Source organism: Trachypithecus francoisi, unplaced genomic scaffold (assembly GCF_009764315.1).
Source record: "Trachypithecus francoisi isolate TF-2019V2 unplaced genomic scaffold, Tfra_2.0 Lachesis_group8, whole genome shotgun sequence".
Classification (NCBI taxonomy): Eukaryota; Metazoa; Chordata; class Mammalia; order Primates; family Cercopithecidae; genus Trachypithecus; species Trachypithecus francoisi.
The window spans coordinates 69,687,768-69,713,069 of NW_022681473.1; the positions used below are offsets into that span (position 1 = coordinate 69,687,768).

The window sequence follows — 25,302 nt, forward strand, 5'->3', positions numbered from 1 at the left end:
TTCCTCTTACCTCTGGCAGCTGTTTAGCACAAAGGAAACACCTTTGTGTTTATTCCTCGCTTCCTTCAGCACTTCTGGGTATCATTCTAAAGGGCGTTATTTTTTCCAACTCTTATAGTAGGTCAATTTTATTGGACCCTAGGCTTTTCATTTATTTTGTCTTATTTTCTCCTAAACAACTGTCTTTGCTTTGAGGAAGAGGGCTTGGGGCTTTTTCTTACCATCTTGTCTGCAGCTACACTTAGAAAAGGCCCTGCACCCAGGGGAGTTGTGATGGCCATTGTGAAATGCTAACTAGGGCTGTCTGTGAGTGCAACGCAGGTACAGCCAGGCTGCTCTGCTCTCATTACACTCATATGCACATCTGCCTGCCTGTCTGTCATTTATTAAGCATCTTCTTTGGGCTAGCACTGGAGGTACAGAAATGAATAAGACCTATTCTTATTCATGAGGTGCATAAAGCCTATCAAAGGAGACAAATTTCTATAGGCAAAAAATTTCACTGCTAAATGCCCTAAAGGAGACGTACAAAATATGGTGGGAACTTAACACAGGTGTGACCATGTGAGAGGGCTGTAGATGATTTGATCAAGAAGGGTCAGGCAATATTTAGACGTTGTGTTGGTTCTGCTTGGACCATATTATAAAGTGGGGAAGTTTAAAAAAAATACTATTAAAGTAGATTTGCAGGTTTTTTGATTGCCACATCTTTAAACCTCTCCAAGTTTGTGGCTCAGAAATCTATGTTGAGAATATGTTAAGTTACATGGTTCACTTCAGCTTCTATCGTGCCACTTGGTTTTCACTCAAGTCCTTATATTAACAATCCTGCCAACACCCTTCTCCAAGGGGCTACCAAAAACCACCTGTCCCTGGCAAGGCTTCCATCTCTTCTCTGCCTCTGCTCAGTCTTGGGAGAGGTATGGATGTGAAAGCACTGTGTCAGCTATAAAGCTTCATTTGTTTTGTTATTATGAGCAGCAAAGTGCTCCAAATATGGCTGCAAACTGAATCTTCTGCCGTGAAGTAATGGGAAATTGACTCATTATTCTTAAATGGGACAACAAATGTGAAAGTGGCTGCCCAGTACAAGATCTGGGCCAAGGTAGCCACTCACTAAATGGCTGATCAATCAGAATCTAAAACCTGAGTGTTTCAAGGACTTTTGATAGTTGACCGTTATTCCAAAGTAAAAGAAAATAACATGTTTATTTCCACTTGAGATGTTCATCACAACAACCCATGAATCTGGCCACTGTGTTTTCCATTCAAAGGAAGAAACATGTAATAGTTGTATACTCCAGCCTAGGAGGGGTTCCTCCAGAAGTGTTTGTAGACTATGGGTTTCTGTATAGCAGGAGCCTGCTGGGAAAGATGGGAGGCTACCAGCATGGCCACCCCAAAAAGTGATTGAGAAAGAAGTTTTAAAAATGAGCCCCAGGAGCAGAGCTGTGACACACAGGTGGCTATCCAGGCACTCTGACACAGTTGCTAACATCAGCCACCTTTAATGATCTAAACAATCACAGTTTTCTCTTTTCCTCAATTAGTCTCATGTCAATGTTTGTCCGTCCAGCTGGGACTTGTTTTCAATTAAGCCTCGTTTGTATTTGGAATCAGTCTTGGAGGAAGTAGGGTCTGATCTTTAAGAATGGTAGCTGACTGCTTTCTTTTGCTGTAAGATAAAGCCTCTTATAAGAGACAAAGAGTATGTCTTGCGTAAGAGCACAAGCTTGAGAGGCATATCAGAGTTTGGCTGTACCACTCAGTGGCTGTGTGACTCAGGCACGTTATTGAATTTCTTTGAGCCTCAGTCTTTTTACTTATAAACTGTGGTTGTTGGGGGGGTTAAATAAGGTATGCATGATGCACAAAGCCTGGCATACAGCTCAAACATAATATCTGAATCTTCTACTCACCTTTACCTTCTCTCTATTTTGGGCAGAGGGCATATAATATCATATGTTGTACCCATAACCTCAGGTGGGGCTCACAGAAAGGCAAAATAGGAAACTGAGGCAGTTATCTAGATCAGAGTCAGCAAACTTGTTCTGTAAAGACCCAGAGAATAAATAGTTTAGGCTTGTGAGCCATATGGTCTCTTGCAATTACTCAACTCTGCCATTATAGCTTGAAAGCAGCCATTTTAAAATGAATAAGCATGGCTGTGCTCCAACGAACTTGATTTACAAAAATAGGTGATGGGCCTGATTTGGTCTGTGGGTTGTAATTTGCCAACCTCTGGTTTAGATGCTTCAGGATGGTGAGACAAAGACAGCTGCCACATACTGAGGGTCTACTAGGGCTGGCCACTGTGCTAGGCACTTTATATAGATTTCTAAAATAAGTAAATTTTTGTTAAAAATATTCAGATCCTGATTTTCTAGGGCAGATCCAATTTTACACCATTTAATCCTGAATTTTTAATAAAAGCCATGTGTCGTAATAGAGCGAGGACTTTGGAGGTGGATCAGCCTCAGTTCAAATCCTAGCACCATCATTTTACTTACTACCTGTGTTATAACTGGCAAATTATTTAACTCTAAGCTTCAGTTTTCTCATCGGTAAAATGGAGATAATATCGGATTCTAAGAGTACTTGAGAGTATTAAATGAGATAATATATACCAATTATTTATCACAGTGGGTAACATACATAGGCATTCAATAAATGAGAGCTGTTATTATTATTATTATTGGATTTACTTGTTTTAAGTTTGTATAACTTCACTAAGAAATTCATAAACAAGAAAATAACCCTTTGCCAGCCCAAGTCGTATAACGTTTAGGTCAAAAGCTATGGTCCTCACAAATAAATCCTTGCCAAAAACAGTCAAGACAAGCACTGGGCTTGTCTCATGGCACCATGAACATGTAGTGCAGTGAGAGGTGGCACGATGGGTTCAGGACTGCGAGTCCCAATGCAGGCCACCATTCATGCTTTCCTAGCATACTGTACTTCTCTCAATAGCAACAGTCCCAAGGATACTTAAATTATCAATTCTGCAATTAGTTTCATTGTCTTACTTCTTCCATTAGAATGTACCAGTGCCTGCACATAGCAGACACTCAATATATATTTGTTAAAATGAATCAATGAGAGGGACAAGAGACCTGGGTTCTGGCCTAATACGGGGGGAGTTGGGAAAGTTACTTTCTCTCTTTGGGTCTCAGTTTCCCCATTTATAAGATAAGGATTTGGATGAGATGATCCATTAGGTCCTTCCGGCATAACTGACCCAATAGAGAAGGTCAAAACAACTTCAAGTTAGTTGATTCTGTTCTTAAATTCAACCAACTTTACTCAGTACCTGGCGGATACTGGACTTTGTGTTAATTCACAGAGATGAGATATATCATCTGCCCTAAAATTTTTTATATTCTCTTTATTTATACCATACTTTGTTCCAGGAAGGGTTTAAAATAGGTCTTATAATCACAAACCATACTTCTCAAAGTGAACCTTGTGAAATAGTAGTTCTATGAGGTCTTCAAGAACAAGCTTCTGCAGTCAAATAAGTTTGGAAAACGTTGCATTCTATACTCTTATTGTAGAAAGTCACACTGAATATCAATATATTAAAGGCTCCAAGAAGTCTTAGAATAAAGAAAGCTGCTTATTTCATTACTACTGCATTTTCCAATTTGACTTCAGAACTCTTTCCCCCACCCGGTAACCTGTGTGATATTCCATTCCATAGAACACCCTCAGGGAAGCCCTGCTCTAGTGAACTCCTGTGGGCACATGGCATCTTGGGCACATAGTCCATGCTGCTCTGAGGCTGTCTGAAAATATCATCACCAGACCTTTAGTGGGATTAGGTCAATGAATCATTGAGGTGCCAGTTTGGAAGATGTGGAGCAGGTGTTCTCAGGGAGGGTTAACTCCAGATGTGGAATCACAGAGAATCACAAATGTGGAAATTCACAGTCAATTTCTTCAAATGGACCAAGTGATACCCTAAAGATCTGCACTATCCTCTAAGTTTCAGAGGGACTGTGAGTACCTGTGGGTGGAACAAGGTTTGCTTTCATCCAGCCATTTGCTTCTGGGATAATCACACCCCTAATAGGCAGCATTATGAAGCCTCCTCCAGGATGACTTGCTGACTTTCTTAAAGAAATATGTCCATCCTTACCCACTGAGGCTAATTCCACAAACCCTGAAACTCATCAATAATTCAGAGAGCCCACGTGACATTAATAATCCCTTCTGGAAAGACTCACACCAGGCATTTGCTAGAGTCAAAATAATGTAATTTTAAAGTTTAGAGAAGGGCTAACAAAGCTTTTCAAAAGAAATGATGCCCTTTGAATTGTAAAGAACCACTTTATCTTCAATCTCCTGCTTAGGCCTATGAAGAAGTCCCCCTTGCAGCTAGCACCAGGTATGATTAGAAGACTTTCAGAATCCTTGAAGGTATTTATTTTTTAGTTAAGTGGCATGGATGCTATGCAATACACTTATCATATATCAAATGGCCCATTTCTTTATGTTTCTCTTACTGGTCCTCTTATACTTTTTTCTCTCTCCATATTCACTTCCCTAGACAAAGCCATCATCATCTCTTACCTAGATGAGAGCAATAGTCTGCTAATCGGTCTTCTTGTTCTCAATAGTCCCCCCTCAATTCTCCTTTCACAATAGGGCCAGACTGATCTTCCAAATCACAAATGTGATCTAGTTATCATCTTGCTTTTAAAAACCTTCAGATGCTTTCTTATACCCTTATGTTAAATTCCACAATCTATAAGGCCCCAACAACCTAAGTCAGTGGGGTGGCTACTTGCTAAGTGGTGGCCTTTGGACTTCCCCTGCCATAACTCTCATCACACTTCGTTGGAATTATTTGTTTTAGTGTCTTCTCTGCTAGACTGCAGGCACCTTGAGAGCAGGGACCATATCTGTTGTGTGGTATTCATATTTCCTAGCACTTAGGAGTTCAGCAGATTTGTTGAGTAAACATTGTTTCTTTAGTCTCTACCAAAGCAACTGGGAAGCAATGAACAAAATCTTGCCCATTTTTGAACCGTAAAATACTCTATTCTGACAAGACCTGAGCTTCCATGAGACAGATCTCTGAATTATTTTTTTAGAATTAGTATCCATTATACCAAAATATCAGCCAGATGAGTGCTTGGGTCAGACCTAGATTTTGCCAAGAAACATTTGCCTTTTAAAACAAGTTATGATTCATTGACCTAATCCAACTAAAGTTCAGGTGATGATATTTTCTGAACTAAAGATCAGAGCAGGTGATTTGAGAAAGAACACAGGCCACTTCCCAGTGAGGGTGCCAGTTTGGAAGATGTGGTGTGGAGGAAAATATATTGAAAATTATGGACATTCTTGGTGACTTAAGGTGACAGAAGATAGAATGTTGAAACATGGATAAAGCCAGGAAATGCAGAGTCCTGGTTCTGCTACTTATTAGAAGTGTGAGCCAGGATGACCCATTCATCTTCTCAACTTCAGTTTCCTTTTTCAGTCAAATGGGTATCATATCTATTCCCTTAAAAAAATCACATGACTCACCTAAGACTCATGGATGTGAAAAGACTTCACATAATAGGAAAATTTTCCATCAAATAGATGGTAACATGATAAAATTTAGCCCACCCTGAAGGGTCCTCTGCTAATGAAAATTGTGAAATGCCTGTTTTAAAGAGGCTCAGAGGTACTACTCTTTCTTGCTGGAATGATTTTATTCTCAGTTGAGGACTAGCACATGAAATATGAAGACCCTTGCTCCTCCTCCATCTGATGGATCCTATGCAACACCTTTGCTGTAGTTGGCAAAGCTGTCCCAGCTGAAAAGCATTTAGTCAGTTATGTTTCCCCAAAACCCTTTCCATAAGTTTTAAAACAGCTGTTGCTATCTCTTATTAAAAGCCAATTTAGCATTTTCCTTTACGGTTTCAAAAATTAATCTAGCTAATGAAGTCCTTCTTCAAATTAAGGATGAGAAAAAGTATATGATGAATAAAGCAGTATAATTCATACTTACTGAGCATAATTCCTGCCTATATACTAAGCACTTTGTATTCATTACTTCACTTAATCCTCATACCACCCTTATGAGGTGGGTCCTGTTAGCAAGATAAGTTAAATCACTTGTCCAAGGTCACTTAGTTCACTGAGTGTTGAAGCTGGGATTCAAACCCAAGCAGTCTGACTCTAGAATATGTGTCCCTATCTGCTGAGTACATATTTTGTACCAGGTGCTGTGTTAGGGCCTGAGAACAAAAAGATGAAAATGACATGGTATTTCTCCTCAAAGAGCTGAGAGTCTTTTAAGAGCACACATATCTGATTATTCTGAGACTTATTCTTAGAGCAATGTGGCCAATTTGGAAAATCAGGTACCACCTAACTAATGTAAATGTTTAAAATGAAGGAGTTACTTTGCCTTTAGGGAATACTCTTCAAAGACAAAACTTACCAAAGTCAGGCCTTCTCTGAAAAGGAAAACAAATAAACAGACCATCTGCTCCCTGAGTCGGGGGTCTGTTTGTCCCCTTGTCTCCAGACCCTGGCACAGGTGCCTAGTACACAGTGGGTGCTCCATAGATGCTTGTTGATGAATGAACACAATAGTACTACAAAGTAGTCCTTAAAATTTCTTAACTTGCTCTTGGGTGTCTTCCTCTCCCAGGCCACCCACTCTGGTTGCCAGCATCTTAATTCTGGTGGACCAGGTGCCATAACAGATGGGCAGGGTGACATGAGATGGGGTGGAAAGAGTGAAGGGTGTATGTACATGGGGCAGGGGGGAGGGAAAAACAAAAGTACAATGGTATTGTTACAAACAGATCTAAGCATCTGTGACACTCCAGGTATATCAACCACCTTGTGACCGAAAACCCATCCCCTTTGGGCAATGGATGTTGCGACAAAACTGGGGATGCAGTAGCATCCAGACATCATGCTTATGCAGTGTATATACAATTTTATATACACACTTCTTTATGCTCAGACACAAACACACACACAAAAACAACAGGAAAATAGAGGAAGGAAGACCATACCTTTAACTACCCTATCCAGATAGTGAGCTAGGGAGATAAAAGACAGGACATTTAAGGTAGGATCAAGTAAGTGCAATATCGCCTGTCACATAACCATGACAGATGCTAAAGAGACAAAGGGATTGTGCCCCACGTTTGGGACAGGCCTATGCGATGGTGGGGAAAATAAAACCAAAGATAGGATGACACGAGAGAGGAGGAGGGAGAGCAAGCATTCTCCAGGGATGGCCAAAAGGAACTTCAACTCATTCTGTGATCCAGGCATTTGGAAATGTGATCATAGAAACAAGAAGACATATGAATAAGGAAAACAGACAAAGAAGGATGGGAAGCTGCAAAAGTGGCCACACTCCTGCTCTGCCAGCTTTGTCTGGCTTTACAGAAAACTAGAGCCTGTCCCTTTGACTACTCAGAGCAGCATCCAAATTCCCTACAGGTGAAGCAGCCATACCAAGAACAAATGGTGCCTCATCTGGGCAGAGGCAATTCCAAGAAGTTGGAATTTAGAAATATGCAAAATTTGAATAATCTCTGATATGCACTAGTGAAGGAGGTTGAGTCTTTGATCAAATATACTGCTGGATTATCTGTTTGCCATTCTTGAATTTTTCATGTACACATGTGCCCACATATGCTTGAATGCAGAATGCTTAGTGTTCTAAGTAAGACTCATCCCTCCTTTGTGCATCTTACACAGACTATGAGGTGCAGGTCAATGGATGTCACTGTGAAAAACAAGACAAAGCAAAGAAACTCTGAGCATTTCTCAATGCTTATTAACCCTAAAGAAAGAATGATGTGTGCTTTGTTTTCCAGTGGAGGGGTTATGTCCAAGCCTTGAATTATTCGGTCTTCTAAAGTTTTGCTTATTTGAAGATGGGTATCAAAGGTTGCTCTGAAATAAACCCCACTGTGCATATATATGGGTGTCTGGCTGTGTGTTTAGAGCAGGGCAGGCCTCTTAAATTCCCTGCATGAATCACTAATACCATTTCACCTGCCCTACATAGGCTGTAGTTATAGCCCTTCGAGGAGCTTCTCTTTCCTTATCTCTCCACACCTCTCCCTAGCGTGCTGTGCAAAGGCCGGGTAGCCCGGCAGTCTCCTGAAGGATCTGATGCCTTCAGCCAGGCTGTACTCCAGCCTCAGCTGAATTTCACACATGAATCAAAAGTCCATCTGACAGGACTGGACTGCAAGGTGTGGCCTTATCAGAAATCCCTAGGGTTCTTTAAACATTCTTACTCTCTTCATAGAAAAACATAAATTATATATTTTTTAATTCTCTGGATAGAAAAGATATTGTTGTTCATCAATATATATTAGCCTCAAAGACTAGTGGATAAGAGGCTGTGTTCTTAGTTCAGGTATCCATGTGGTCTCTGCTTCAAGATGAAATACACTCCTGGAGCCTGCACAGCCAAGTGGAAAATTGGGAAGAGGAAATTTTAAGTGAGGATACATGCCTTTTTTCATTCTTATAGATGTTGTGGAGTCCATGAGATGCAGGATATAAGATGGGAACATGAAATGGAGTACTTGTTAAGCAGGGATGAATAAACAAAGCTACGGAATGCCAAACAATGAAAAATGGGAATAGCCCACACAAAAAATGGCCTAGGAAATATCTCTGGCTAAAGGGAAAGCTTTCTTGATTCTTGGCTCTTCTGTCACTTTAGTCTTAGTCAAGCTAATTTATCTAATTTTGCAAAGTGGTCTAAAATGTCTTACATCTCATCTCCCAGGATATGCTATCAAAGAGCATGAATACATAGAATCACCTGGGTTTTGTGGTTTTTGTTAGCTTTCACATCTGCAGAATTTTTTGGAGGGTCCTAATTATAGTTCTTGTAATAACTCTGAATCCAGTTATAGAAGAGGTGTAGTGAGCCTAGATTTTTTTCCCAGGGATGGCTAGGCTGGATGAGACACCATCACTGGGATCCAAGTGGTCATAGCATCCACTGTGAGGGAGTTCTCTGATGAAAAAACTTTCTTGATTGTCTCCAAACTTAATGGTGGTATCATAGTTCCGGTGGTGAGTGAAGCTTATATCCACTCTATAGGATAATCTCCCGAGGGCCAGTGGCTGACTTAAGAGAGCTCTCTCTCTCTTCTAACGCCATTTTCAAGAACCAGGTAACCATGCTATTAAGTGAAAATATGTTTTTGATACTTTTAAAAATTCTTACTACTTCCCCAGACCACAGGTAGGAAAGGAAGTCAGTGGAAATGATGGAGGCAGGCTCAGGTTACCATCATCACTGCGAGTTTTCAGGAGACAAGAGTAGACATTCAAAACTTCAAATCCCGACTCTGCAAATCAAAAGGGATTCCTTTGCTACAAAGAGCCCCCAGACCACACTGTGAATCCAAAAGCTGGTAACAGCCAGTTGCTACCAAGTCCATGAGTTTTCCGGGAATGTAACGGAGCTTCCTTGTCTGTGGCTATTGAAAATGGGAGTGACAAATGAGTCCTTGAACTTTACTGCCATTTATTTATAAAAGGCATATGCGGAAGTCCATACTGTGGTTGCTTTTACTGTTTGAAAACCTTGGCGCATATGCTCTTGAGTACAATTGTTTAAAAATTCATGATTTTAAAGTACCAACTTTTAGAAAAGATGATGCAAACTTTGCATTATGAAAGGTGGATTCAGGACTTCATCAATTCCTGCATCTTTCTCTTCAGAACTTCAGGATAAAGATGATGGCAGTAGTCATCTTTCCTCTTAGGCCATGCTGTTTCTTTGGCATTTGCACAAATGTTTCTCATACTCCTACTATGCTCCTATCTCTATGTGAAAAGCTACAGATAATAATGGTACTATAGCTATTTATGCTACAGACTGAGCTTTTGGCATGCAGTTGGTCTGTGTGGTCTTAGGTCTCTTTGGCCTTTCTCTGCTCACCAACATAAAAACTTCTTTCCTTGATTTGCCTCTACCAAAAGAGGTTTCCAAAAGTTTCTCTTAGGATAATCTTTAAAGTCTTCAGGGGCCCCCTATCCAAAGTTATGGAGAACATGGCAAGAGGCTTTTCATTCTTACTCTCCAGGAGCCTCAGGACAACTCGAACAGCTGCATTGTTGGTACATGTTAGGCCACAAGAATTAAGGATCACTACAGCAGGTGATGGGTTGGCAGTTCTAGTCATCCGAGCTTCTTTCAGATGGATGACAAACCACCAAAGAGATGTTCTTGCTAAGCTCTTGGATACATTAGTGCTCTTCTCTCTTTGGATAAGTGGTCAGTGACACCCACAATGAGAGAAATTCAAAGCCAAGTTCCCACCCCACCACATGTGGGCTGAAGTCTCCCAGGATCATTAGCAAATCAAGCTTGTGCTCTGAAAACTTGAGGTAGATCCCTGTACATTTTCTCTCTCTCCTTATCAGCATCTTTCCTGTCAAACCACAGGTCCTGTTGTAAGTGAATGCTTTCTGAAGGGATAACCATAGCATTATCACGGCGGCCTATACCTCATAAGTGATTTGTGGGCTCTTGGTTAAGGATTTTCCAATTATGAAAAAGAAATCTGAGAGCTATCAGGCAGAAGTGGACAAAGGGCCAGATGTGGTGGCTCATGCCTGTAATCCCAGCACTTTGGGAGGCCGAGGCATGCGGATCACCTGAGGTCAGGAGTTTGAGACCAGCCTGACCAACATGGAGACACTCTGCCTCCACTAAAACTACAAAATTAGCCAGGTGTGGTGGTGGGTGCCTGTGATCCCAGCTACTCAGGAGACTGAGGCAGGAGAATCACTTGAACCAGGGAGGTGGAGGCTGTGGTGAGCCGAGATCACACCATTGCACTTCAGCATGGGCAACAAGAGTGAAACACCATCTCAAAAAAACAAAAAACAAAAATTAGCTGGTGTAGTAGTGCACACCTATAGTCCCACCTACTCGGGAGGCTGAGGCAGAAAAACTGCTTGAACCTGGGAGGCGGAAGTTTCAGTGAGTCGACATGGTGCCACCGTACTCTAGCACGGGCAACAGAGTGAGACTCTTTAAAAAAAAAAGTGGACAAAACACGGAAGATTTTGTGGCTTTTCTTTATAATTTCTCTTCATTGGGAAGTCTGGTTTTGCTCACTCAAGTAATTGTATCTTCAGGGTATCATTTTGATCTTTACCCCCAGAGGAAGTTCTGTTTAAAAATCAGGATTTCTAGGATTGGACAGCTCTCCTGAAGTCTGGTAAATAATTCTGTATATCTGGTATCTTGAACAATCACAGTTTTGGAGTCAAGGCTGGAACTTTATTAATGTAATCAGAAGCTGTCATTTCTACAGGTGTTTTCAGACTGTAGAGACAAGGGGCACTGAGGTGAAGAGAAAAACCATCATAGATCCAAAATGTTAGTAGTGTTTTCAAAGAAATAGGAAAAAAATTACACATCTTGTTAAATTTAACTATGATTTTCAGCTTTCTCAAAGGAAATCAGAGGTCAAGCCCCAGACTTCAGGGATCCATAAAACTCCCTGAAAAGAACCAAAAAATATGCGTTTGGTGACTCTCTGTCAATCATATACTTGAGAAACAGATTCAAATCAATCCATCTTACCTTAACTTCTTCTGGACTAGGAAAACTGGGTTTCACATACGCAAGTGGGAGTATTAGTGTCATGTAAGCAACAGTAAAAATGAAGCATCCCTCTTTCTTCACGAGATATTTTCAGGAGCAGGTGACTCACTTTTGGGCTGATGGGTGTGCAGTTCTGTGGGCAGTGGAGGAGGGGGCTGAAATTCTGTCGCCCTTGGGGACCTCCTCCTGCCACTCCATTCTGTGATTCACGGAGAGAGAAATGAAGCCTCAGGCAACTGCGTGGTCTGGCCCTGGTGCTTTTACCAAAGACCCTTCTTCAAGATGCAAAGAGACAGGTGATTCCTAACATAAGGAATTAGGATTGAATGTGAAATATTTTTGCTGTTTGACAAAAATACTGCCATTGAAGAGGATGCCACTGTCAACTTCCCTTTTATTCTGAAAACCAACCTCTCTTGAGAAGAATCAAATAGCTTCCATGAAAGATAAGGTGAGCCAAAGTCTCCAGAAGAAGATACTTAATTCCTACGATAATAGTCTGCTCTGGGAAATGTCATTGGGGTAAAAAGGTTCTTAACGCTGGGGACTTGGCCATACGGGGCCTAGATTTGTCTTGTTCTTTAAATTCTGTATTCCTGCTGTAAGGTAATCAAGCCATTCCTTCCTGTTTATGCAGGGCGGCAGTGTGTAAATAAATAGACCCTCTTTTTTTGCTTCCACTGCCTAGAGGTCTCTAAATCAGTGTCGTGGATACCAGCTCTTTCTCTGGTATGGGAAGTAACAATTGCAGCCAGGAGCTAGCTGCACGATAATGACCTATTGTACAGTAACGAAATCTGATAACAAGAGAAAATTTAACACTTTGAATTTCTAACTGTTCACATCAGCAGTGTTTTTCTTTTCCTAAATGACTCTCACAGGGAGTAAAGTTCTCTGGAAACAAGGAAATGCTTCTCGTTATCATGAAAGACTAAAAATGGATTTCCCCTTCTCATTTCTATTTCAACAAGAAAAGGATGGCACCGTTGTTTCTCTACATTGCTTCCCCTCCCCCTTCCCTTATATCCTACAGGGTTATTGAAGTGTTCCTTCAGCACGAGGGTGTTGAGTTTCTTGTGGGGACGCAGCTGGCCACAGGCAGAGACCCACAGAGAGAAGGTTACCATGCAGGAAAATTAGACAAGGACGAAGAAAATGCTCACCACACAATGAGAGGTAGTAATAGAATTCCCAGCCAAAGTCCTTTCAACTGAGCCACTATGACTAGTCCATTGCTTCTTCAATGTCCTGTGACATTTCTTTGGTATTTAGGACTGTCAACCTTCTTCTTATATTGTGCACATTTACTTTGATGTATTTCTTACTGGAGGGAAAAGGTATCTGCAACCCCAAGGTGGAATCTCTTCTAGAAGAGCGACAACAGAGCATACAGGAGAGGAAGGAGTGGATGGTTTGACTTCTTGGCATCAAAATAAAAGGGACATTTTTAAGGCCAGACTGATGAATATCCAGAAAACACTGCCTGTAAAACAGCCTGCCCACAAGCCCTGACATAAGTCATGTGTGACTAGATGAAGGGAGAGGTTCCCTAAGATGAGATGCATTTATCTTATAACATTTTTGTCCAATATTTGCAAATGTTTTGGAGTTTGGTAAGATGAGCTGAGGACTCTGTAAGTAGGAGACAGCAAACAGAATGGGCCCTCTCTGGGCTCTGTTTTTTGTTTTTGTTTTTTGTTTCTTTTTGAGACGGGGTCTCGCTGTGTCCCCCAGGCTGGAGTGCAGTGGCACGATCTCGGCTCACTACAAGCTCCGCCTCCCGGGTTCACACCATTCTCCTGCCTCAGCCTCCTGAGTAGCTGGGATTACAGGCGCCCGCCACCACGCTCGGCTAATTTTTTGTATTTTTAGTAGAGATTGGGTTTCACCGTGTTAGCCAGGATGGTCTCGATCTCCTGACTTCGTGATCCACCCACCTGGGCCTCCCAAAGTGCTGGGATTACAGGTGTGAGCCACTGCACCTGGCCTTATTTTTTTTTTTTTTTTTAAGATAGGTGTGGGCTTTCTTTTGGGCTGGGAGGCTGAAAGCTTAGTTCATCCTCAGTCATGCAGAAAAGGGAAAGTGAGGGGAAAGCAGAGTTTAAAGAAGAGGGCCCCTTGGATGACCAGGGCCACTTCTCACTAAGGAGTTTCCAGGACAATTGTAAGGGAGGATGACACCGACATAAAATAGCCATTAAGGAGCACACAGTAAGATGACGCAGCACAACCTGCAATGGCTGCCGCAGTGGCTGCCATCGTGATGGAGTGGCTCTGTTGAGGGTGGGGGCCGGGCAGATTAGGTGACGGACTCCGAGTGCAACTGCCACAACACGGCACAGTCTCCAGGAAGGACAGGAGCAGGTGCCTCAGTAGAAAACCTGGACTTTGTCATGCAAGGGCTGCAGAGCAAGCAGCTGGTAAGGAAAAATCAAGTGTCAAATTCCTGTTCTACCTCTTTGAAGTTCTGTGACCTTAAGCCTCAGATCCTCGAAAATGAGGAAATAATACATACTGCTTCACAGGGTAATTGTAAGGAGGATAAAATAATGCAGCTAAAGTTCTTAGCACAGCTCTCGGCATGTTGTGAATACTTAAAAATCAGAAGCCATTATTATTATTAATATTAATAAATGTAAGGTGTTCCATGACCAAAACCAGGGATGTTTCAGGGGCAGGGACCAAGGATATAAACTAATGTTAGGCTTCAAAACAAAAACAATGAAGACTAGAAAAAACCCTCAAGGGGTAAGAGGTAGCTCTGTTTGCTCAAAATTCCTTTGTCTCTCCAAAGCTGTGGGGCTTGTCTTCCAGTTTCTCTAAGACCCAAGAGGTCACTTTCTGAGCCAGAAAGGCACCTGGAATCCTGCCTTCTAAAGCCATGTGCTCACCATCTGATCACAGACCCTTCAGTTAAAAAAAAAAGAACAAAAAAAAAAAAACAAAAACAGAAGGGGAAGAAGTTAAAGCACACATATATACACAAACCAGTTGATTCAATAAAGAGCTTTTGGTGAGTGCTCATTCCAGGATAATAAACCAAGCAAAACGTCTGGCTGAGTTTAAAATCAACAAAACCAGCAGGAAAGGCAGAAAGAAGGGAACGAAGTGATCAGCTTGTTTTCAGAGCTGCTTCAGCAGGAGCTGGTGCCGAGGAGCCCCCAAGGGAGGGGAAAGGAGACAAATGCAGACAGGATGGAAACTGAGGATGGGGGAAGATCCCAGGCCTAAGGGACTCCAGATGTGGCCTCAGGGCCTGTGGGGAGCTCTCCCCAGGATTCCAGACCTCTTGGGGAATTCTGACCTAGGAGCCCAGTGGGCATGGAGGGCTCAGAACTAAGCCCCAGCCATCCCAGCAAGATAATGCATTGGATAATAATGGCTGCATGTATTGGGCACTCCACTGCATGCCAGCCTTTGCTAAGGTCTTCACATGTATTATTATCCCTATCTTACAAGTGATGAAACTGAGGCTCCAGAGTGTTGACGGGCCTTGCCCATAGCTGCTAAGAAGTGCTCATCTGCCTAATTCCTGAACACAGAGCTCCCTGACACAGAGCCACACGGCATTTAGCCTGGAAAGAGCTAAAGAGCAAGGTGTGTTAACCAGCTAACCAGGACCTGGGAAATGGAAATTGGGAGTAATAAGGTTTAAAACACCAAATTGTCCAAATTGTGAGTTTAAATCTAACCGATGGCTAGGAAATGCCAGTCGTAATGCCTCCAGATGAAAGGACTTTCTTCCCCATCCCCACATGCGATGAGGGCCCAGGCTGGCCCTGAAATGCCCCGACAGACAAAGGTGTCCTGCAGACCAGAGAAGGTACCCGGGGGCCTCGGCCCGCCATACCGATGGTGCAGTGTTCGCCATTCCAGCCAGGGCTGCACTCGCACTTGCCGTCGCGGCAGGTCCCATGCTCCGCACAGCGAGGGTGGCAGGCCCGCTGGTCGCAGGCTGCCCCCATCCAGCCATCCTCGCAGCGGCAGGTGCCCCCTACGCACACGCCGTGGCCGCCACAGTCGGCAGCACAGATCTCTGTGGGGAGGAGCAGAAGGAGGGAGGACACCAGGGCCAGGAGGGGAGGCAGTGGCCAGAGGGGCAGGGGAGGGAGGAGAGAGAAAAACAAGTATTGAACAAGTTATTATTGGAAACCAAAGTCACACTTGGCTACATACCTGGGCTTCTGTGACAGATTGGGATTCCAGAGGTTCGGGAGACTAATCTCCGTGGACAATGACCCTCCGATGAGAACAATTCTCTGGGCAGAACCTGTCCTGTGCCTGTTTCCCTACCAAAAGAGGAGGGATTGTAGGGCTCTGCTCAATTTGCTTCTCCCTCTTGCCAGCCTGTCCCTGCCTTTGTGCTTGCCCATTCCAAAGGGGACTGGCCTTCTGAACAGATGTCAGGAAAAGTCAAATGTAATTAAAAACCGGTTATGTGTGAAAACAAAGTAAGGATGAGACCCCGTCACCAAATGAAGTGCTTGTGGTCTGGCTGGGCACGTGATGAGTTCTGCGGCCTGCATTTCATGACTGCCTGGACTCTGATTGAGGTTGGGGTGCGGGAGGGAGGCTGAACCCCAACCCCGTGAGTATTCTCTGGGTTGTTGTCCAAAACCTACAGTTTGTTCTGTACTTCTGCTGGGTTTATTCTCTTTCAGCTTCCTGCTTCCTCACCCCAACTCCAAGAACCATTTAAATGGGGTTTCAGATCCAAAGCAAACAGTTTGGAGGGGGGCCCTTCATAGCCAGAGTGGAGCTGCCCACCCTTCACAAAGGTCCATCTGTGAGATGGTGCAAAACACACAGGGCCCGATTCACAAGCCCCTCAGGCTCCAGGCCAGCAACAGCTTCATGCTTACTGCAGGCGGAGGTGGTAAAGTCTTCCAAAATACAACTGCTCTTTAGGAAACAGGTTGAGCAACCACGTTCACTGAAGCTCTCTGCCAGGGCTCTGATGGAGAGAGACTGACTTGATTCTCATGCCTCGTGGCCCAACATGCTTCAAATTCACATGAAAATCTCAACCCTTTTCATTTCTTTCAAACTAAATTAGCTGGCACCTCTGTCAAGGTGTATTTGCTCATTCCCTTCCAAGCTGCACGCTTGGTTTAGAAGCTGCTAATATCTTAGCTACTTTGAAAAAGAAAAGAAAACAAAATTAGGTCTCAGGGGCTCAGACCTTCCTACCAACCTACAAGACAATGAATAAAATGTTTGAGAATTTAAAAAATAGTAAGAGTTACCATGTACGTTGTGTTCCTGTGCCAGACATCCTGCCAAGCACATTACCTCAAAAGGGAGGTACTTATTATTTGCAGTAACACATCAGATTCCTCAGCTGAAAAGTGGGAAGGGATATCTCTGACCTGGAGCCAGGGACTTGGGTTCTATGCCAGGCTCAGGAGCTTCTGAGCTGTGTGACCTGGGGCAGGTCCCTTGACTTCACTGAGCTACAGTTCCTGTCTGGAGAGTTCCTGATCCGGTCAGATAGTTCCTTATCTGGAGAGTGTGAGCTGCATGATGCCACCTTGCAGCAGCCCTTTGCTGACCTAACTGGGCTCTGGAGAGCACCCGGTGAAGTGGATGACAAAAAGGCACGACAAAGATCAAGCAACCCAAGAAAGGTTTCTTGAATTGAGGTCAGCACAGTGAACTTTAGACAGGGAGTCTAGGAGGTTTGTAAGATCTATGCCTCCTCAGCCACTGATCTACTGTGTGGCTTTGGGGAGGTCACTTCCTCTCTTCTGGGTGTCAGTTTCCTCGTCTATTGCACTGGAACCTAATGGTACCTAAGATCCCTTCAGGCTGTAAGAACGTGGGATTCTATCACAGAGCACCCTCACTGTTAGACAGTGTAATCCACCCCCAAGATCTGGCTGAAAAGTACCCCCTCCTCTGAGAAATCTCCTGTAATTCACCCTGTGGGTTATTACTTGTTTCTTTCCTTCCCATTTTTACATGGTAGAGTGGTTTTCTGTTTCTGTGTCTGTCTTATCATCAGACTAGGAACCCAAGGCTGGTCTAGTTCCTTTGATCACCTCTATCCCTGGTACCAAGCACAGATCCTGGTATAGAATAGACCTCTTATTAAGGTTCGTTGGATGATGGATGAATCATGGTATGCCTGAGGCTATAGGTGCCTGAGAATGGTAAACATTCATTCACCACACCCCACTTAGCCTGGCTGAAAAGTCCAGCCAGGCCCACCTGTCTGTTTCTTTCTAGCGACCTGCCTGTATGAGACGGTCGTGTGTGAGGACAGGGCTGTGGAGGTATGTCAAGCAGCCTCCTAGGATGTTGTTTAAGCTCTTTTTCTTTCTTGCTCACATAGACAACACTTGGTCTTGCCTCAAGATAAAGAATGACAATCTCCAGGCCCCAGGACTTCCTAGGTCCTGTCTCTGTAATTCCCATTTCTTCTGCACAACATTGAAAGGACAATGACTTCCTGGTGACTCTGGAGGCTGAGCCTGGGGTCAGGGCTGGAACTTTCCCTTGAGGGCCCTGGGAGAGATGAAAAATCAGCTTAGTATTTGTTTGAGTTTACTCAGCACTTTTTCCAGGTGGTGGTTTATGGTGTGAAAGTAAACAGCAGAAAGCATACTATTCACTGAGGTGTGAGCCAGGAGAGGGACAGGCTGCTGGGGCCAGAGCCATGGTGTTTTCAGGCAGCAGAGAACATGGAGCCCATCGGGGACAAAGAGCAGAGGCAGGCTTTTCCCCACAATCAACTTCCAGACTTCACGTCTTAGCTAAAACGTACTTCATTGCTTTGTTAAGTCACCTGGAGACAGTATGGACGAAAGACGGTAAGACTTGGAATCAGATGTGATTCCAGATCTCAGTTCTGCTAGCTCTACGACCTACTCAATAGCTATAAGCTTCCTTTTCTTCCTCTGCAAAGTGGTGATGATGAGGGCAACCACTTCAGAGGCTTCTTCCTGCCTTATATATAGTAGGTATTGATAAATTCATACAATTCATACATTCTTCTAATAATATCCACACATGCCTCCTATATGCCAGAGACTGTACCTGGTGCTAGAAATACAGAGGTCAATAAGATATAATCTCTGCCCCCCAGGAGATCACAGTCCAGATAAAGCACAAACTAATACTGGCATTCAAAAGATTATCCAAATAACCTACAGCTATGACTCATGCCTGCACCTTTTTGCTATGTACAATGAATTAAAGAACACGGAACTTAGGATCAGATAGGTCTGATCTACCCATGGCTTTGCCACTTACTGGCTGGGCAATCTGCAAGCTGCCAATTACGCAATTCATTGAAACTTGCTTTCCATTTCTGTAAAATGGGGTTAATAATTCCCACTTCACCAGTTTCACAGGGTTGGTGTTAGATCAAATGAGGTAATATGTGGGAAAACCACTTTTTGTTTAACTAATGCTCACATCAAGGTGTACAGTTTGCAAAGCACTCTTCATGGACAATTTCTCATTGAACTACCACAACAAGGCTGTGAGAATGCCTGGCTATTATCCTTCTTAGTGGTGTGGATACTGAGGCCAGATAGTATGAGGACATTCTACAAGGGCATGTGATCCTCTAGTGTCTTTCATTGTTTTGACAACCCTTGGAACAGTACTTCAAGGTAAGCATTTTACAGATAAGGAAACGAAGCCTCAGAACAGGCAAGGAATGCAGACCTGTCAAGGGTGGGCTTCCGCTTGAGGGAAACTCTCAGCTTTTCCAGCAGATCCCCACATCCTGCCACTTCTGGCCCTGCTTATCCTTTGTTATATCCAAGTCAGACCCTGATATATGTGAGATGAAATGAGATCCACTACACAGAGTTTCCCAGGCACTTAGTCTTACCCTTCCCACCTGGAGACTACGGCTCTGTCCATCCAAACACTCCACTTCCTTGCCAGTTTACACTAGACATGCTCTCCTGGCATGAAGTTAAAGTGGCCTGGTGACTGGCACCCCTCCACCAGCCCTTTACAAGCTGAGTTGTGAGCTCTTACACATTTTAATGGAAGGGGCCTGAGCAGGGCGACCTCGATGTTTATGGGGTGCTAACTGATGGTAACACAGCCTAGGAGCGCTCGGGTTCTCTGCAGATAGGCCCATCTGACTGAGTGGAGAGACCCACAGACTCAAGATGAGAGTAGAAACCTGTGATGCTACTTTATCATTTGGCCTCAAGTCATGGTCCCTATAGTTTCTTTTTTTCAAATACCTTGAAACAAAAGGAACGGTTTTATTTTTCCTTCTCAGATTCTGCTTTGACATTAAAGCAGATATAATTTGACAGCTCATATGTCTTTTACATAACGTAAGTGGTCCTTTGTGAAATGTAGGTTATGGCTCCTCTCCTAGTCACAGGTTCCCTTATGTAAAATGGGAATGACATCAACTACTATACTTTGGAGGGTTGCTATAGGAATTACTTTCATTTGGATGCTCCCTGTGTGCAAGTCCCACAGTGGGCACTGGAGATCCCATAGTGATTATGACAGGCATGAATTTTTTCCTGACCTCAAAGAGTTTACATTCTAGCATGGCAGACAGATATAACCTAAATCAATTTAGCATGAATGAAAGTATAGCTTCTAACATAGTGCCTGGCACATATTCAAGATATCATAAAGACACACATTTTTATAACAAGGGAAATGAAATGTAGTGGCAAGTACAATAGACTAAACTTAGAAGATCACATGTGAATTCTGACTTTCACAACATACCCAATAACAAGGGAGGGTTTGAGAAATGCTAGTTGGCTTTCACATGACCAACATCAGAGCTTTCTGAATTAATGTTGGAGGGCTGGGGACTGGGAGGAATCTTTTGAAGTACTAGGAGTACACAGCATAGGGTAGACTTGACTCCCCAATTTCCTAGCTGTGGGTCCTTGGGGAACTTAATCTCTCTGAGACATAATTCTTTACCCCTAAAATGAGGAGAGTAATAATAGTCTCCCTCTAGCATGAGTGGTGACAACTGAAGGAAATAGTTTACATTAAAAGCTGTATGTACACTATGCTGTGTATATGACTGATGAGGACCTAAGATGATTCCATCAGCACAGCTCCAAGTCACCCAGCAGAGGAACGTGTTCCTGAAGAATGAAACGTTTGCTTTTCTAGTAGTAGTCTCAAACTTTGGGGCTACTAGTAGAAAAGCATGTCCTTCCTCTGGTCACCTAGCATGGCATCATCAGCCAAGAGTATCAAAACCAAGGTAGAAGGCATTTGTATTTGTAGCCTGGACTTCCTCTCAAGATCAAGGGAAAATCTCCAACTGTCCTAAAATTCCTGTTCCAAGCTCACAGAGTTCTTGACTGAACTGTACAGGCCCTTGGAGATGAACCTAGCCACACGTGAGCTCTTCCCCTATAGTAAGTCAAACCTATAGGACCACCCTTTCCCTACCCCACCTCTTCCCTGCCTCACCCATGCACTGTCTTCTCTCTAGATTGGAAGTCCACTTGATGGGAAGGTCCAATGTGGTTCCCTGGCACTAGCACCAGGTGTGGCCCAGCACGGCTTTCAACAAATGTTTGCTGAAAGAATAGATGAATGAAAAAAGCTTCAATGGAAGAGGTGTATGTCAGTTGATGTGACTCTATCTCAGTGCCATGTCGTATACAAGTTATTTCGTTAAATATATTCACGTAGAGGCTCAGTGTCCTTTGTGCCTAAGCTTCTTAGAAACTCATTTTCTCCAATCTCTGTGTGTGAACTCTGTAATTTAAAACAATGCCTTGGTCCTTACACCCACAGATACATCTTCTTCATGCTAATGCCCAAGTCATACCTGTTCTCTTTCTATGATGTGGAAGGGGGTGAACACACGAAGAAGAGGCAAAAGGGTAGGGAAAAGGCTCTTGGTTAATTAAGCCAAAAAATGTATATGTACAGGAAAAGCTGCCCCAGGCTCCTCTCATTAGATGTTAATCCCCTTGCAAGCCCAGATGAAGCCTGGGACCTATCGCAGCTACGTTTTAATTTGTCTGGACTTACTTTACAATCCTGTTCATTAAAATAGCTAGTAGGGGAATCTGTGCCTTTCTCCTAAAGGGAGAGATTTATGCATAATTTTCCCATAAAATTTCTTCTACTTGGAAAGATGCTCAAAATTGATACAAGTAAGGGGTAGAAGGGCCCCCACCCAAAGATCTGCACACCTTCCTGCTAAGCAAGGAACAGGTGCAAATGAAGCTGTTTCTAAAATTCCAGTCATGTGGAAACAGAGTCTTGGCCCCCTGGGACCTCCTGGGAAGTCCTTTCATAAGTCTGCATTTAGCACTAGAAGAGATAAGTACAATGGTTCTATTTTGCTGAGGACCTGAGATTCCAAGAGTGAACTCAAGAAATTTTAAAAGAGGGTTAATTTTAAATGATTCCTGCCATGATTTTTTGTTTTATCACTAGCTCATCTGAGTTACTGCATAACTGGGGGAGTTTATCAGAAATTCTGGCATACTTAGAGTCCAACAGTCAGCATTTGAGGCAAAAATAAGAAAATGAAGTACCTTCAATGTTCCAGAACTGTAACCGTTGTTGTTGGAACACAAATATTAACTCATTAAATTCTCACAATAGTCCTGCAATGATGCTTTCACTCCCATATCACAGTTGAGGAAACAGCTTGAGCTAGAAATGAAAGGTGACTGTGATTCACATGCTTTTTGGCCTATGAGTTGTGGAATCAGGTTTAGACAATACCTCAGATGCCATATGAGTGTATCCCCTGATTGCTAATTACATCTTAGATCATAGCCCCAGCTAGACTCTAAGATCTCTGGAACTAGTGTTTGAGTTTCTTTTCTTACCTCAACCCAGTGCTGACTGTATTAAGCACTTTTCCTTTTGTTTGTCTGTTTATCTGTCTGTTCATCCTCCATCCATCTGTCTGCTCATCCATCAGCCCAACTATCTGTCCATCCACCCAAATGTGTAATCACCTAACCAGCTGTGTGTCACCAGGCCATCTAAGTGTCCCAACTATTTCATGTTTATGTGTGGAAAGCATCAGGGAAAGAAGGGGTTGAAGATACTGGAGGGAGCAAGGGGATGCTCTACTGAGGTGCCTTTCAACAGGTAGGACTGTTTCTGAAGTACAATCAGAGGGATGGGCATAGGGGGTACTTCACCCTCTGGGTAGAGGGATCAGAGAGTCATGTGGGACACAGGCTGCATGGGGAGCAAGCAAGATAATGGGGCAGCACTGAGCTACTGGTCTCAGCGTTCTCAGTGAGGTAGGAGGCAGGAACCTCCCTGGAGCATGGTGCTGGTGAATAGATGTGGACATTTGAAAGAGCCCCTTTGGCGAATGAGAGCGAGAACTCACAAAGTACAAGAACTGCAGCTGGGAGGGCCCAGGAGAGGCTAAAGATCATGAGCATGATGTGATTTGGCTTAGTTGCATTCAGAAGCCCAGCTGTGAGATCAGAAATGGTGAATGATTAAAATGATCCTGGGTTTTGCAAGGTGGATGTGGAATAAAGGCACAGAGACCAGGGGAGCTGTGAGTGAAGGTCCAGGGGAAGAGCAGAAAATGAAGAAGGAGATCAAGCCAGGAGAGAGCTGGCACTGGGCAGGAAGTGGCCTGGTTCTTGCCAGAAGATTTCCTTTAGGTGGACTAGAGTCAAGGGAGAAAAAGAGGAAAACTAGAGGAGCAGGCTTTATGGTTAGAAGAGAATTCTCTAGATGGGAAAACTAGGGCCTATCTAGGCAGTACCTTATCCTATGCCACACAGTGACGTGCATGTCAGTACTTGAGTAGGAACTTGCTGGCTGCCTTGGGAAATAGTCAATGTAAGGGTGCAGCTGGACAAGTAGCTGCCAGAGGGTGGTTGCTGCACTCTTTGGCCCTCTTCTGTGCTTCTGCCTATGCCATTTCCATAGTCTGGGCTCCTTTACCGTGATCTTCATGTGTTCAAATCTAAATGTGCTTTGAGTTCTGGCTCCTGTGCCACCTCCCCCTTGAAGTCCCCTCCTGGCCGCTGGAAGGATTTTCACCTTCTGCCTTCCCAAAGCACTTTTATGTGGATCTTCCTTTCTCAGGGTTATTAGTCTACCTGAGTTGTCTAGCGAACCTTGCCATCATCAAATTAATCTCTGCATTCCCCCGTGAGTCTTACACAGGAAACATGTCTTCTGACTGTATCTGCATTGCCAGATTCCAGTGGTAAAGGACACAGTGCTCCATGTAACTGTTCAAGATTCTGTGATTTTTCACAGAGCAGAGGCTTGGAATCAGGTAACTGCCTGCTCTGCTAGTTCCTAGCTATGTGAAACAAATACTGCATCGCTTTGAGCCTTATTTTTCTCATTTATAAAATGGTGATAATGATGTCTATCTACCAGAGTTTTGAAACAGATTTACAAATATACAGAGCATCTACTCTGTGCCAGATATGCCTAGGGGCTGAGGATACGAGATTATATGAAATTATTCATATCCACAAGAAACTCAAGTCTGCCTATGTGTGTAAATGAGCACAATGCCAGTCACCATGCCCAGCACACAGTAGGCTAATTAAAAGTTAACTTTTTCTCCCGCAGACCAGATCTCCCTATATTTTGTACCAATTAGCATTCTGAAAGTATGGCACCCACACTGTCTCCCTCCCTCCCTAAGTTGGACAGATGGCTTTTAGTCTCAGTGCAGGTTTCAGGAAGAAGCCAGAAGGGGAAGAAGGTACAGGAAAGGAACCTCTGACTTCCTTACAGTAATTAGTCTCCTTTCGACACTGAGGCCAAACCCAAGCTACTCTCCTGTGCTTTTCAACTTCCCTCCCCATCACCAGAGAGTCAGAGCTGCTTCAAGCCATGGCTCTGTTCCACGGATCGAGATGGCAGAAAGTTAATGAGCCTTGGAAACCACACGGCCTTTCACCTCATTCAAGGAGCTTGGAGAGCTTTCAAACCAAGCAGAAAAGTAGATTCCAGTATGTGGGTGCAGAGCAGGTCTCCACATCTATTCCCCCAGGACTAGATTTTCAAGTCTTTACAAAGCACCTACCACAGGAAGCAGTAAGCCACTGCTACTCCTCTTAATTGGAGAGTATCTGGCTTCCTGATTAAAGGAGTTCAAACCTAGCTTGGAGGAGGCCTCCAAATAGGAACTGACTTTGCAGAAGGATAACATGTCAGGAAAGAACTAGTGAGCAAGGAAGCCAAATAATGTGACTTGGATGTGTATTTTCAGCCAGGACTGGAACACAACCAGACCCCCACTAAAAGGTCCCAGCTGGGTGAAATGAAGAGACAGCTGATGTCACACTCTCTTCTCAACGATCTCTGATCCTAATAACCTTTTGTAAAAGGCTCATTTCTCCACTGAGTCATAAGCTCATCTATCTAACTCTTTCCTGGACACTTCCACCTGGCTGTCCCCCAGGAACCTCCAACCGTATGCTGACAATAGAGTAGGTTTCTAAAACCAAACCTGACCTTGTCACACCTCCACCTGAAACTTCTCAGTGGCTCCCGAAGACAGAAAAAACCTAAACTCCTTCAAGATTATTCATGCTGGCTTCCCTCACCTTTTCCCCCTTACTACTGCCACAAACATCCTAAGCTAAGCCACTTCAAGCTACTCATCTTTCCTAGAAAATGTCCTGATCTCCCATCTTAGTATATGTTGCAAATCTTTGACTTCTACAATTGGCTACTGCAAGTTGCTTGCCTCTTCCTTTTATCGC

The 25,302-nt window shown here is 43.5% G+C and overlaps 1 protein-coding gene across 1 annotated transcript in view; it reads right to left on the reverse strand.

Moving 5' to 3' along the window:
* The window catches only part of TENM4 (teneurin transmembrane protein 4), a 655,906-nt gene that overhangs the window by 112,806 nt on the left and 517,798 nt on the right, over positions 1 to 25,302 (reverse strand). Inside the window, exon 14 of the mRNA XM_033204860.1 lies at positions 15,468 to 15,653. Coding sequence (XP_033060751.1) covers positions 15,468 to 15,653 — 186 coding nt within the window. The remainder of the gene's footprint in view (positions 1 to 15,467; positions 15,654 to 25,302) is intronic.